Here is a 12,704-nt window from a genome sequence, read left to right on the forward strand (position 1 = left end):
GAGGGTTGCACAGAGAACCAATTGACAGAGTAGCTATAGCCAAACCTGCATACTTATTCATTTGTAATATTATGTTGTATTCCAGGTATAAACTTGAAATTGGTAGGTAAATAAATGCATTTGAATGTTCAGAGTTCATAGTACTGAATAATTGAATATTTCACCCCAGTGCTTTTAAAGATGCCATCTGTGTCACATTGTATCATATGGTACTAGTAATTGTAGTCTCACTTTCTTTAGAAAGGGCTGACTTACCACTTTACTTTAGACTACAGTGCTAAATGTAGTCACCAAAGAGTAAGGCCCTCTGAACCCAGCAAGTTATTCCTGAGTTAACATGCATAGGCCTGTGCAGTCAGAGGTTTGGATCCAGATATTTAGTGGAGCTGGCAGAAGCTGACTGCCCCCACATGTTAATTCATTGTACATTACTTTATCCAGATCTAACCAGTATATTTTGACAAAATAACCAATAATTATTTTGAGAAATTTGCTTACACAAATTAATGTTGTTTACTCCAAAGCTATACAGAGAACATTTGAGGTTTACACACATTTTATGAAATGAAGATACTATCCTGAAATAATAATAATGTTTTCCTAAATTCCCTGTCTTTTGTTCTGTGCAGATGGGGGAGGGATACTTTATTTTCCTAAACACCTTTTCAGATATTGACCAGTGGAATAAAGTTATTGAACAGTTAGGTACACCATCAGCAGAATTTATGAAGAAACTCCAGCCTACTGTGAGGAATTATGTGGAAAATAGACCAAAATATCCAGGTATTAAATTTGAAGAGCTCTTCCCAGACTGGATATTTCCATCAGACTCTGATCGTGACAAATTAAAAAGTAAGATTTAATTTCTCTCTCTCTCTCTCACTGTCTTTTAATAAGCATATGTTCAAAAATGTGTAAAGTAAATATTTTTTGTAATTCATTGCTTCTGAATATTGTAAAGTAGGCATCATTTGTTGCAGAGGTTTTTACTACTTTATATTGTGGTACATAGGTTACCACACTAGTTAAAGCAGGAATTGTTTAATTCCTTCCTTTGGGGTCATTTAACTTTTAACTGTGTGACTATGGGTGTTTTGCCTTCTAACAATATGCAGTAGGCTCTCAGTATGCAGTGGGATTCATAGCTTTTGGTGATTTGCGTTACATTTTTCACAACTGAATCAAGCTACATTTGCATCACTGTGAATCCTAAGTGAAATAAATCCTTTGTGGTACCAGAACAATGTGAAAATTAAACTTTCAGATTTCAGATTCAAATTTTCACAATGCAGGTTAATTGTCAAAGAAAGCAATCTTTCAAGAAACTATTCCATACTGAAATAACACCTTTTTAGTTGAATGAATGAATTTATTACAGGCATACAGCTAGCATAAAGTAATAAAATGTTTAGAAAAATTACCTTACATCCAGTAAGTAACATTTATATTCCAGCATATCATACAAACATTATATTCAAGCATATCATATGTACATACAAATGAGTACATACAAATGTTAAGGATAAAACTTGAACCATGTTTCTGGAAGGATTTAGTAATACAAAAATAATTGATGATTTACTATCAAAATAACTGCGAGGAGATTATATGATAGTTGCCCTTCTAGATTTGGCGAATAATTTATTCATATGGATCTACATGGTCAATTGGTTTCTATAGACAAAATCATTTTAAATAAAAAATAAAAATTTATGGCTGTAGTAGCAAAAAAGCCAAGGGCATTTATTATATAGTATTTACTACATCTGTTTTAAAAAGTTTTTATGACAAATAATAGCAGCTGCAAAGAATTTAGCAACTTTGGTAGTTACATATTCACTGCTGTCTGCAAGAAGATAGTCCACATAAAATTTCTCCTGCCTGCCAGGAAACTGTTGAATAAACAGAGTTATAAACAGGGCACGCTGTTCAGAATAAAGGGTGCAACAAAGGAGAATATGACTAATTGATTTAGTTGATACATCTTATCGCTACTAGTTAAGGACATGCAGATATTTCTTTTTAGTAAGTTGTTTACCTTAAGTGTGTTGCTTGTGCCAGTGTGAGGAATATTGATTTTCTGCTTTATGTTTTAAGGCTCTAATTGTTAACAATTATACCTTTTCACCCTTCTATTTTCTAGCTAGTCAAGCTAGAGATTTACTATCAAAAATGCTAGTAGTAGATCCAGACAAACGAATTTCAGTAGATGAAGCTTTACGTCATCCCTATATCACAGTTTGGTACGACCCAGCTGAAGCTGAAGCAGTAAGTTCAAAGTTGGTTTATTAATATTTAAAATGAAATGTATCTTTATCACCCAAAATTCTTTGTGAATCTCAAGTCTAAAACAGAATATCATCCTACAAAAGAAGGTACGATTAGTGTGAAAAATTAAAAAGAAAACAAAGCTAAGTATTTTAAAACTGAAAAGGCCTGAGAAATTTGGTACCAAAAAGATCAAATTGAAAGGTCCAGGCAGTCCTTTCAAAGAAGGACAGAGGTGGATTTCACAGGGTTTTTTAGAGATTAGTGCAGGCTTTTTTATTTGGGCACAGAAATATGCTGGAAAATAGTGTAAGTGGCAAAACGCTGCTTGAAGATGGTCAAGTTGGCCACTTCAGTTTTATAACTTTGGCGCTACACAGACGGCTCCTATGGGGTGCCATCGTGACGTGCAAGGGGCAGCGCTTTCAGATGCCTCTCACCCCTTGCATGTGACGAGGGCTTCAAAATGGCGGCAACCTGTGCAAATGGGCGCTGCCATTTTGACGTGATGGACGCCTAGCATCCGCATGTCCCGGCGTCATTGTGACATCGTGAGTGCGCCATTGGCACCACAAGAAGAACTGTCTTTTTGTGGGTTTTTTTTATTGCGCGAAGGAGCTGTGCGATTTGTCTGCTGCGGCTCCCTCGTGCAACAAAACAAGGCACGAACAGACCGCCCTTTTTGGGCAGTCTGTATCCCGACTTTGTTACCTTATTTGATGCTGTTTTCTGATCTTTTTGAAAGGTAGTTTAGTCTGTATAGCACATCTCTAAAGAGGAGGTTACCTGTTTGTGCTGGTCTGTGACTATAATAAAGTGACTTGATTTGATTTGAGGTTGACTTGACTAGATAACACTGGTTATCCAGTCTGTGGATAGCTCTAGCAAAACATTCTCTGTCAGGTAGGTCTATCGGCCTGAAGTTGCTGAAAGCCAAAAGCCTACTTTGAGATTTCCTGCATGGCAGGGGGTTGGACTGGATGGCCCTTGTGGGCTCTTCCAACTCTGCGTTTCTATGATTCTATGACTTTTGTTTGACTTGATAATACTAGATGCCAGATATATTAAATTTTGATTCCTTTTTTCCCCCCATTTTTTTTTAAAGTTTCAACATTTGTGTATTCTTTAGGAATATATCATTAATCAGTTAGATATATGATGGTTGCACAGTCCGTAGGCCTCAGTTATATTCCATCTAGTCCCACTCCTCAACCTTATTTTGTAGAAGAGTATTAGAAACATTGCCTGATCCATAATGGCTTGATGTCTTCCCATGGATTAAGAGCTTATCAGGATTTTTAAGAAACCATCTCTATAGGGAGAGAGCATGAGAAAAGTGTTTATCTCAGAAGCAAGCTTAAGCTCTGGAGAAGAGGGAGAAGGAGGAGGAAATATAGTCTTATAACAGTAATGCATAGTTTCAATTTCCAGCTTACTTGAGATGTTTCCCCCCTGCAGCCTTGGGGTGCAATGAGAAATATTCAAAGAAAGTAATGCAAAACTGCAATCTATCTGGAATAAACCAAAAGGAAGACATAACTAAGTACCGTAGGTAATTTGTGTATGGAGTGCTCAGTTTCCCACAGAAGGCCTGTGTAAATTTAAAGGACAGTTCTTGAAAACTTAAAAGGGAAACATGTCAAGGGAAGCATACCAAGTCAGTAGAACCACAAGCCTTCTGTGTGAAACTGAGCACTGAATTTAGGTTAGGAGTTTTAAATTTTAAAAAGTATTTTATTTTTCTTTTAGTTGACAATTTGGCTTTAGGTGTAGGGTGAAAGAAGTTTTGTATTAGAGACTTGGGACTGGAAATACAAATCTAGTTTTAGAACCCTTGAAAAATATTCAGTACAGACTGTGGACTACATTGTAGAACTGTCCCAAAACTTGCTATCTCCCACATAAATATGGAGAAAACAGACTGTGTTGGCAATTGTAGAGCATTGGATTATGACTGTGGAGATCAGGGTTTGAATCCCCATTTGGCCATGGAAACCCATGGCCTTCCTTAGAAGAGGGCAAGGGAAATACCCTCTGAACTAAGCTTGCCAAAAAAACACAAAACCCTTAGGTTTGCCTGAGGGTCACCATAAGTCAAAAATACCTGGAAGGCACATAACAACAATAACTAAACACAATGAGAAATTTCTAATATGCCTACTAGGTACAGCTATGATTTTGTACATTTTGATGAAGCTCACACCAAAGACTTACCCAAATTGTTGATCCCCAGCTCCTGTTTAGTTCTTGTGAAGAGTTATATTTTAAATCTTGGGGTTCTTTTTTTTTTAGCCACCACCTCAAATCTATGATGCACAGTTGGAAGAAAGGGAACATGCCATTGAAGAATGGAAAGGTAACCAATGTTGAAATGCTCTGAGAATATTTTGTTACAGAATGAATGCCTTAAATAAAACTGAAAAATAAAATATGTCCCTTTTACAGAAAAAAAATAATTTTTTGCAAATCTCAGTAAAACCAGTAGCTTAGTTTGCTGCAGTGATTGAAAACAGTATTCTACAATTAGCCAAATCAGTATAGTGCAATTATTACTGATATCCTGTTGATTTTTAAATTAAATTAATATTTTGTTTGATAGCTAGGTAGCCTGCAGTCTTGTTTCTGCTAGGGTGGAGTAGGCTAAACACTCAAAATGTTTGAAAGTTGACTTGCCTGTCAAGTTGACAGCCAAGTCTGCATTATAGTTACTTCATTTGTATTTTGGGTAGTTTTTGTTTATTACTATTTATTTTGTTTATTTTGTTTATTACTATGACTCTTATTAGTATTTATATAATTCCATCTGTGTACAGTGTGCACGCTTTACAAAGAGAGGTAAAAGTCTCTGTACAAAAGTAGAATTTAGTAGGATTTATTCCAAATCACTCTATACAAGAAGCCACCACTTACCTGATGGATTAGGGACTGGAGGACTATCAGAAAGTAGAATAGGTTGAAAAGTGGAACTCAAGGTTTTTTTAGCTTGCAAATGCATTTTGGCAGGCTATATATCATTTTTGAATATAGGCAAAAGCTAAATTAACTCTATCTATCTATCTATCTATCTATCTATCTATCTATCTATCTATCCATCCATCCATCCCTCCCTCCCTCCCTCCATCCATCCATCCATCCATCCATCCATCCATCCATCCATCAACATACTCTCTCTAACACACACAAAAAGTGGATGTAAGTGGTCCCAAGTGAGCCTCATAGGGAAGAAGAACTGATGAAAGAGGAGAACCCCCATCAAATCAATGGAACTTGTCTGCAATTTGCAAGCTTTGAAAGAACAAATCATAAGAAAGTGAGATGTCAAAAGGCCAGGGAACCCTCTATACGATACACGGAACCCTGTATATGATTGAAGGCTTACTCATGTATTGATTTTATATGTGTAGTAGAGTTAGGGTTATCATATAATTAGATTTGATTCTGTTAACCATTATATGCTTTTATTCTGATGGCAAATTATATGACAAGAAATATCAAGTCATAGGCTGTTTTAAAAGTTACAAGATTTTAAAAAATGCTGTTTTCTTTCTTTTCTTTTCTCGTCCTTTCCCTTTATGTGCAGAACTAATTTATAAAGAAGTAATGGACTGGGAAGAAAGAAATAAGAATGGTTTAGTAAAAGAACAGCCTTCAGGTTAGTTATTGATGTAAAGGTCTGTTTTTGTTTCCAAGGATTGTTTATACTATTTTAAATGTGTAATAAATCATGTCATCCAAATTTTTCTTGTTCCAGTATAATTTTCCCATTTTCAGAGTGTATATGGATGGAGTGTATTGGGATACTTTACCTTCCTAAAGGCTGATGTGAAAGAACATTGTTTTTATGCATGATTTAGGGCTAGGGATTTTGGTTCGCAGGGAGTGATTGTAGGGAATTGTACGCAAAGGTTCTGCTTTTCACTTTAAGCTAGCAGAAGAGGACAGGAGGACTTTCTTCACTACTCTGAGTGATATCTCTAGTGCAAGGAAAAGCATGCTCCCCCCAGGAGCAGCCAGATCCATCATGATGAGAAATAAAAGTAGTATAATTGCATTCCTTACTGCTTTAGCAGAGTAATTATGTTGATATTGAAAGAGCTCTGTACATAGGGAAATAGATATAGAAAAGCATCCCCTTTCCCCTGGTCTGGCAGGTCTATAACAATAATGGATGAAAGCATGGTCTGGCTTGGAGTCCAAGGAATGTAATGAGACAAACGTCAAGAGTTCTTATACCTGTGTGACCCAGATAATTTAAACTTTACATACATGTTTTCAACCCTTGTGTCAGTTGTACATGTGTACAAGATAACAATCTTGTACACTTGACAGGCACTCTGCTAGAGGTATACTGCAGAGCATGTTTTTTTTAAACTAAGTGGATTTCTTCATTCGCTTCCAGGTAAGAGCTCTTAGACTCTCATATATAGGATTGCATTAAGACCAGAAAAGGAAAAAAAGCCATTCCTTTTAGAGATTGTTTTAAGTGTCTATGCAGTCACCTTTCCACCTGCCCTGCTGTAGAAACCTTGAGTAGGACAGGAATATGTGAGGTATTTTTCCTGCCCTTGACTGATACGCTTGGTTGGAAGGAGGTTCATCAAAGGAAAAGTAAAAAAGCATTCTTTGTGCCAGATTCTGGAACTTCCTGTGTGCAAAAAACACCAAACAAACACAATATATGAAAGTGATTTTTTTTCTGTGCAAAGTTAAAATTTTGTACAATTGTACATTTCCCTTACAAAAATAACATGTGGGCAGCACACTTTTTATCATACAAACCCAAAATCAGTCTATTTGTAGAGCATTAGGTGAAATCATTTTGACAACTGCATTAGTTATGAAGTTTGTTTGAGGAAGAAAAGAGAACATTTTGCTCATACGTACCTGCAGTGTATCATTCACATCACATTAGCTACCACTTCGAAATCTCTTCAAAATATTTTGCTTCTTACAAATTCAGTGCACACATGTGGGACACAGTGGCTCAGTGGTTAAGATGCTGACCCTGACGATTGCAAGATGGGCAGTTGGAGGTCCCAGTTGCATGTGATGGAGTGAAGTCCTGTCACTAGTCCCAGTTTCTGCCAATTAGCAGTTCAAAAGCATGTCAAAGTGCAAGTAAATAAATACGTAGCACTTTGGTGGGAAGGTAACAATGTTCTGTGCAGTCATGCTGGTCACATGATCACAGAGTCTTCTTTGACAACGCTGACTCTTCGGCTTAATAATGGACATGAGAACCCACCCACCCCTACAGTCAGACACAACTAGACAACCTTGTGAAAAGAGACACCTTTACCTTTTTACACATGCTTGATTCCCACAGCTATTTGACCGTAAGGTGAAAAAAATACTGTGTTGAATTTTCATATATATACACACACACATATACATATATATCATAAATGCAGCTGTAAGCCATTTTGTTTGGAGTAGGAATTCTGTGGATCCTAAAATATCTATGCTTTCAACCATGTCTTGCCTCAGATTTTCTTATGCTTGGTTTACTTAGCACAGATGCAGCAGTGAATAGCAATACCAGCCCTTCTCAGTCATCATCGATCAATGACATTTCATCCATGTCAACAGAACAAACACTGGCTTCAGACACAGATAGCAGCCTTGATGCTTTGACAGGAACACTTGAAGGATGCCGGTGATCACCTCTGAAAATTGAACATTGGCCAAAAAAAAAAAAAATTCTTTCTCTTGGGCCTGAATTGCTTGTAAGTTTCATGGAACCAAGTAGGAAAAAAAACCCTCCATGTTCTGCATGTTCTTCTAAAATAATGCCTGTGACTTTACTCAGTTGCAACAAGACTGTCTGCTTAATGTTGTAGAATGAAAGCAACTTAGTATCTCAAGGCTACACAAATATAGGCATTACTGTAACTTATTCTGTTTTGACTTATATCAGGTGAGCAGTTAAAATAACTTCAAGCTTAAAGGAGTTCCTGGACATTTGTCCATACTTCTGAAACATGCACATAGTCAATATAATTTTTTTTTAAAAAAAGCCATTATAAATGTTGTTGAATGTATATCCTCTTTCATATCAATATGATTACAGACATGCCATATTAATGTATCTTGCTGGTATTCTCAGTACTGTAAAATATAGAGTCAATTGTGTTTGTGCATAGCACTCTTTTTCTTGAGGCCTTTTTCTCACCATCTCCAAATAATTTTGTATACTTTTCCATTGAAGAAGCAAACTTGTGAATTCTTGTTTCATCTATACATATGAATGTAATTCTGCTTCTCCGAATGTGCTTTTCCAGTGCTCCTATTTCAAGGAGTAGGTGGAATAAGTTTTTAAAAAATGGTAGTGTAGGAATTTTTCTTAACTGCATGATTTTATGAATTAGTGTGTTTTTAAAATAGGGCATTTGATATTTTAAAAGTGTTTCATGACACTTGTAAACTTATCTCCCTTTTTTTGTTTTGGCATTGCCATGGAAAATCTGATAAAACACTGAATTATTCTTTGTAATTGATCCCCTGAACAGGCATACAGATTCCTGCTTAGAAGTATATATTGTTTTTAAAGGGATCGATACGGTATGAGAAGTATATGAATACTTTTAAAATTTGGATCTAGATTACATTAAAATTCAAAATACATTAAAAAGAGTGACTGTTCTAGATGCTGAACCACATCAGAAAAGGCTTAAGTTAAAAAGATTTTAAAAATGTAATTGCTTCTTCACACACCTTTCTTTAGCAGAATTTGAAGACAAACACCATTCTTGAGTCAGCTTGGCCCTTTTCAATTTTTTTCTAGCTTCAAAAATGATTATGAGCCAAAAGCTGTCCACTAAGTATTTGCAAGGAAAATATCTGAGTGAATGTATATGTGGGCTAGCACTTTGTATGATGGATGGGATAGTGACTGGCAGAAATTGAGAGACAATCCCGGGTTGTTCAACTGAGATTTATCAGTAAGTCCAGAATGATGATGTTTGGACTGCCAAGGATGAGGGTGTGTCCCATTGGCAAAAAAGTCTTTGTTCCTCTAACAACCAAAGACAAACTACATATACCACCTTTCTGCTCTTGCACCAGCACTTTACTAACTTCACAATCTTATACATGTTTTCTTAGAAATAAGCCTCAATGAATAATGGAGCTTATTTGTTTATGAGTGTATAGGATTACATCCTAATTAGTCTTGCAGTGTGAGCTTTCTCTGGCAACAACCATTACAGCAAATCTTTCAACCTAGTCTGATATGCTGCTGCATGTGCTACAACAGATTTAAGAAGACTTTTCCTCTTAATTTGCCCTTGAGTCTTAGGGCTACTTCTAATTCTGATGTCAATTCATTAATATCACTTGAGAATCAGAAATGAACTTCTTTCAAATGTTGTTCTTTAGATATGAGCAAATCTGAAGTAGCTGTTTATGGTGGATGTTAAATATATGCAATTCCTGACTTGATGATTGCTCTCTTCCAAAGCATGTTTACTTAGACATTTGATTAGTTTCATTAGAACTTAATTACAAGTAAATGTGTTGAAGAAAGTTTTTTTAATTACTTTCCTAAACACATTTACTTGTAATTAAGTAAAGTTCTTGCATACCTATCGACCAGAAGTAAGATCCAGATCCATATTTTTCTAGAAGCATATGGGTTTGCTGACTTTACCTTTCTCTTGCAGCTTTTGCACAACATCAAACATCACTCTTGAATGTTCTTGACATTCAGAAGTAACCTTTCTGATGGCATAAGGGATTGCAGCAGAGACAAACTGGGAATAGAAAGCCCTTGTGTACATTTAAAACTAGTTCTGTAGCCTTGTGTATTGTGGATACTATATAGTAATCTATTGTGTTTATAGCAGATTATATAAAGGAAAACTAATGGAAAAATACATGTCAACAAACAAAAAGAGATCTGTTCCCCTGATTGCAACACAGCAATGAAAAGAACAGGTATGGAACAAGAGGGAGGGAAGAAATGAAAAATGCATGGAACAAATGAGTTTATAAGATTTTGAATAAGATTTGTTTGACAGCTTTGCTGATGTTCCCTGGGTGGGCATTTTTACATGTTTTCCTAACAAATTCCTGCTCTTGAGAGGGGAAAGGACAGAGACACAGTTTTTAGACCTCAGTGGTTATGATATGGCAAGATGTGAAAAAGACTAGCCACCTCTTGAGCTTGCCTGCTTCCCTCCTGTTTCTTTCTCCCACATGGCCAATGGAAGGAATCTACCAGCTTTCACTTCAAATATTAGTTAACCACAGTTGTCATGTGTCTGGTATGATAAACACTGGTTAACATAGGGCCGGAGCAGATGAGCAGGAAAAAGTTGCTTGATCTTGGGTTTTCTGGAAGCAGGTCGAAACCCCGCTATTGTCAAGGCAGGCTGAACACTCACAGGCTGTTCACATAGTGTCAAGATGTGCTGCACAGTTATTCTTTTCCTGCCTCCCCACAATGCATGTGCACCATTGCACCACCTACAACCTCCAGTTATCTCCCTCTTCCTGCCCAGATGCCATTCCTGTATGACCTGCCACACAGTTGTACTGTGATGCACCACCTGTACAGTCTATTGGTGCATTGGTGTGCCCACTGATACATTGGCAAAGCACAATCATGGAGGCCCCCTTCACCCTGTTGAACTGTCTGGTTTGTGTGTGTGGTAATTACATCCATTGCATTATTGCCTTTTTGCTTTGCTGCAGTCCCATACAGATGTTGGGCTGTTTATATGCCTGGGCAATAATGCACATTTTCCACCTTGGGTCAGAATATCCCAGCTTCTTTTTGCTGCAGTTTTTAGCCCTGGAGCACAGCTTCATTTCACTTTCCTCCTAGCTTTGCCTCATGCATTATCTGGACACCCCACCTTCTAAAGAAGTTAGAAGCTGCTTTATGTGGCCAGTGCAGACTACCCCATAAACTATGTTGGTTTCATAGTTTGAGGAGCAACCTCAAAATGTAGTTTCTGAAGCTGACTTGAGGAACTACCCATAGTTGGCATGATTCCCAATTCAGGTAACATGGGAAGCTGTGGTGAAACAGAAAAGGAAGCAAATACTTCTGAGTGTTGTCTCACCCAGAGGGATTCAAGGAAGTGGGGTACCATGTAGTTCTGAGAAGAAGCTAGGCTAATTCACTTCTTGCTCAGCTCTAATGTTTTAGGATGTCTTAGTGTGGCCAGAAGATCTTTTTGCCAAATGTAATCACCAGGCAGAAAATTACTACTTTCCCCCAAATGTTTTGAGGTAAGTATGGCAAATTTTTTACATCTAGTTTAAAGATGCTCCTATGCTCATTTGAGTTTCACATCCTTTTATCTTGTTGACTAAAAATTAGATGAAAGCTGTTGCAGAGTAACTTTCAGCAAATCCAAGTGTTTTTTTAAACAATAATCTCTTTTGAAAGCTCTTTAAAGTAAATTATATTAAATTAAATACTGAATGCTCAGTCCTGTACTGAACTTAAAACTGAAAAATAGAACTTTGTGTTTCTCTTACAAAGTATGCTTCAGCGTGTGCTTTTTTCAAACCAATTTCCCAATACAGATGAAGATTTAATCCACTCTGTCACAATTAAATAAGGAAAAAATATGAGTTACCATAAATTATGTAACTGTATGTAAGTTTACATGATATAACAGTTTCAAAGTTTACATTGTACACCCAGAACCACTATAAAATTGAATGCTGTATTGGGACTAGTTTTTTGAATGTGAGACTTTCAAAGTTTGTTTGTATACTTTCTATAAAGTATATAGTCATTGGAGTAGTGTCTCTTTCTGTTTTTACTGTATTGTATTTCACAGTGACAGTTCAGCATGGGATTATCCCCTTGGTTCCTGGTACAAAATAGATACTTCTCCATTCTTAACCAGTGCATGATACTTCTCCATTCTTAACCAGTTTCTTAGCATGACTAAGAAACATGCATTTCTTAACCAGTGACTGAGGCACACAACAGAAAATTTGAGGATGGAGATGGGGAAAGTTGGGTGAAGGCAAAGTAATGATGGCTTCTAGTGAGATGATAAGACCACTGGCCTGTTTTAGCAGTTAACAGCAATCAGAGGTTTGTGCTGTATCAGTTTTCAGTGCCACTAAATTCAGATCACAAGAATTTAGTTGTGTCAATTAAACTGGACAACCATGATTTTTAGAGCTCTGCCCTGGAAACCTCTCAACCTCTGTTTTGATTTTAGAAAAGTGACTACTATCACATAACCTGTTTCTGCATTCTGAGTGTCTGAGAAGGGTGGAGGCAGTAATTATTAATTGATGTCAAAGAACACCCTGTCTGTATATGCTTTACATATTGTGAGACTCCTCTGATGAAACAATCTTGGGCTGTGCCTTAATTGATGAGTCTTAAAATTTTAATTCAAGAGAGCTTGCCTGTAGTTAGAAATGAGGGGACTGCAATGTGTTATGGAATTTTGTACAGAGTT

General features: G+C 36.7%; 1 protein-coding gene across 8 annotated transcripts in view; it reads left to right on the plus strand.

The window, feature by feature from the left end:
* Window positions 1–12,025, plus strand: part of MAPK9 (mitogen-activated protein kinase 9) — a 49,203-nt gene extending 37,178 nt beyond the window's left edge. For 7 of the 8 annotated variants that reach the window (XM_042454666.1, XM_042454669.1, XM_042454671.1 and 4 more), the window contains 5 exons: window positions 670–852; window positions 2,144–2,268; window positions 4,561–4,624; window positions 5,849–5,920; window positions 7,786–12,025. In XM_042454666.1, the coding sequence (XP_042310600.1) occupies window positions 670–852; window positions 2,144–2,268; window positions 4,561–4,624; window positions 5,849–5,920; window positions 7,786–7,928 (587 nt within the window). In that variant the 3' untranslated portion in view covers window positions 7,929–12,025. Of the gene's footprint in view, window positions 1–669; window positions 853–2,143; window positions 2,269–4,560; window positions 4,625–5,848; window positions 5,921–7,780 lie in introns of all 8 variants that reach the window. The other variant, XM_042454673.1, reaches the window with a different exon arrangement.
* Window positions 12,026–12,704: the final 679 nt, after the last annotated feature.

This window comes from Sceloporus undulatus, chromosome 2, assembly GCF_019175285.1.
Source record: "Sceloporus undulatus isolate JIND9_A2432 ecotype Alabama chromosome 2, SceUnd_v1.1, whole genome shotgun sequence".
Lineage (NCBI taxonomy): Eukaryota > Metazoa > Chordata > Lepidosauria > Squamata > Phrynosomatidae > Sceloporus > Sceloporus undulatus.